Below are 2,515 nucleotides of genomic sequence, written 5' to 3'. Positions count from 1 at the left end.
GGGCCCTCAGCCGCTCCGCACAGGACTTGTGCTCCAGACCCCTCACAGCTCCGTTGCCCTTCTCTGGACACGCTCCGGCCCCTCAATGTCTGTCTTGTCCTGAGGGGCCCAAACCTGAACACAGCACTCGCGGTGGGGCCTCACCAGTGCCGAGTACAAGGGGACGGTCACTGCCCCAGTCCTGCTGGCCACACTATTGCTGACACAGGCCAGGATGCTGTTGGCCTTCTTGGCCACCTGGGCACACTGCTGGCTCATATCCAGCTGGCTGACAACCAACACCCCCAGGTCCTTTTCTCAAAACCCTTTGCCCAGGAGGTCTGGTAGCACCAGCCCTCTCTGCAGAGGAGAAACTGAGGCACAGAGAGGCCACATCTCCGTCGTGCCTGGAGATATGACCAAATCCCTCTCTGCAATGCCTGGGTTGCAGTGTACCCTGGTCTGGCTTCTCTTGGCGCTGGACATCCCCCTGACCCCGGCCCCAAGAACCCCTCTCTGCCAGAGCCGCCTTGTCCCTCTTTGGGGCCAGGAGTGAGCGGAGCTGTTCTGGGGAAGCCTCATGTCTTGTCCCCCTTCTCTGTGTCCCCACAGACAAGCGGACGGACAAATCGGCTGTGTCGGGAGCCATCCGGCTGCACATCAGCGTGGAGATCAAAGGCGAGGAGAAGGTGGCCCCCTACCACGTACAGTACACCTGCCTGCACGAGGTGAGCAGCTCAGGCAGGCACGGGGGGGGCACGATCCCCACCCCGGCAATGCCACCGTGCCACCACGGACCTGACTGGGCTCATTTGTACCTCCAGAACCTCTTCCACTTTGTGACGGATTTGCAAAACAACGGGGTGGTGAAGATCCCCGACGCCAAGGGGGATGACGCCTGGAAGGTGTACTTTGACGAGACTGCGCAGGAGATTGTGGACGAGTTCGCCATGCGCTATGGGGTGGAGTCCATCTACCAGGCCATGACGTGAGTCCCGTGGCCTCTGCTCTGCTCAGAGGGGCTGTGCCAGCCCTTGGTGGGGGCGTCATAGAATGGTTTAGGTTGGAAAGGGCCTCGAAGATCATCAAGTTCCAACCCCCTGCCATGGGCAGGGACACCTCCCACCAGCCCAGGTTGCTCCAAGCTCTGTCCATCCTGGCCTTGAACACCTCCAGGGATGGGGCCTCAACAACCTCTCTGGGCAACCTGTGCCAGTGCCTCACCACCCTTAAAGTGAAAACTTCTTCCTAATGTTTAATCTAAACCTGCCCTCTTCCAATTGAAAGCCATTCCCCCTCGTCCTATCGCTACATGACCTAGTAAAAAGTCCTTCCCCAGCTCTCCTGGAGCCCCTTTAGGCACTGGAAGGCCGCAATAAAATCTCCCCGGAGCCTTCTCTTCTCCAGGCTGAGTGGCCCCAACTCTCTCAGACTCTCCTCATAGGAGAGGTGCTCCAGCCCTCGGATCATCCTCGTGGCCCTCCTCTGGACACGGTCCAACAGATCCATGTCCTTCTTATGTTGCTCCAGAGCTGGATGCAGTACTCCAGGTGGGGTCTCACGAGAGTGGAGTAGAGGGGCAGAATCACCTGCTGTCCACACTTCTGATGCAGCCCAGGATGCGGTTGGTCTTCTGGGCTGTGATTGCACAGTGTCGGCTCATGTTGAGCTTCTGGTCAATCAGCACACCCAGGTCCTTCTCCTCAGGGCTGCTCTCCAGCCATTCCCAGGTCACTGCCGACATCTTCCTCCTCTGCTGCCGTTTGCACCTGCGTCCCCGCCATGGGCGCAGACATGCTCCCCTGGCTCATCCCGGGCGCCCTTCCCTCCCCGTCTCCACACGTGCACCCCAAACCTCTCGCCCCTTCCTACGGGCAGCCCCGCGCCCTCACCTCCTGCCTCCCCTCCGCAGGCATTTTGCTTGCCTTTCCTCCAAGTACATGTGCCCGGGGGTGCCAGCGGTGATGAGTACCCTGCTAGCCAACATCAACGCCTACTATGCCCACACCACGGCTTCCACCAACGTCTCGGCCTCCGACCGCTTTGCCGCATCCAATTTCGGGGTAAGTCCGATGGTGCGTAAACACTCCTTCCTTCTTCTCTCTCTTCTCTTGGGAGGGGGTGGGGGGTTCGAGGGGCAAAAAGGGCCGTGCAAAACACCCCGCTTTAAACTGCAGCCGGGCGGCGGGAGGGGGTTCAACCCCAAAATTCATCCGGCTTACCTTCCAGGAAGGAAAAAAGCCACCGCCTTCCTGGGAGAAGGTCTAAATTTGCTCCCCAAATTCTTACGGTATCACCGTCACCGGAGTCCAGGCGGGCTGGGATGCCGTGCTGGCAGCATGGCAGGAGGGGGACACCTTGGTGGCTAAACCCACAAAGAGGTGGCAAGGAGCCGTGCCTGCAGCCGGCCGGGAGTTTTGCACAGCCCTGTGCGCTTTGGGCGCACCCCGGCACCGCTGCAAACTCGCCAGCACCCGTGGGTGCCCGCTGGGTGCCTCGCTCGTAGCCGGCGGGGCGAGGTTGGGGCAGGGGCGGG

The 2,515-nt window shown here is 60.6% G+C and overlaps 1 protein-coding gene across 1 annotated transcript in view; it reads left to right on the top strand.

The window, feature by feature from the left end:
- Positions 1-2,515, top strand: part of UNC13A (unc-13 homolog A (C. elegans)) — a gene marked incomplete at both ends in the record, with an annotated part of 36,084 nt that overhangs the window by 17,988 nt on the left and 15,581 nt on the right. The window contains 3 exons of the mRNA XM_009887937.1: positions 592-707; positions 804-967; positions 1,892-2,042. Coding sequence (XP_009886239.1) covers positions 592-707; positions 804-967; positions 1,892-2,042 — 431 coding nt within the window. The remainder of the gene's footprint in view (positions 1-591; positions 708-803; positions 968-1,891; positions 2,043-2,515) is intronic.

Source organism: Charadrius vociferus, unplaced genomic scaffold, assembly GCF_000708025.1.
Source record: "Charadrius vociferus isolate BGI_N301 unplaced genomic scaffold, ASM70802v2 scaffold1096, whole genome shotgun sequence".
Taxonomy (NCBI): Eukaryota; Metazoa; Chordata; class Aves; order Charadriiformes; family Charadriidae; genus Charadrius; species Charadrius vociferus.
This window is presented reverse-complemented; position numbering and strand designations above follow the sequence as displayed.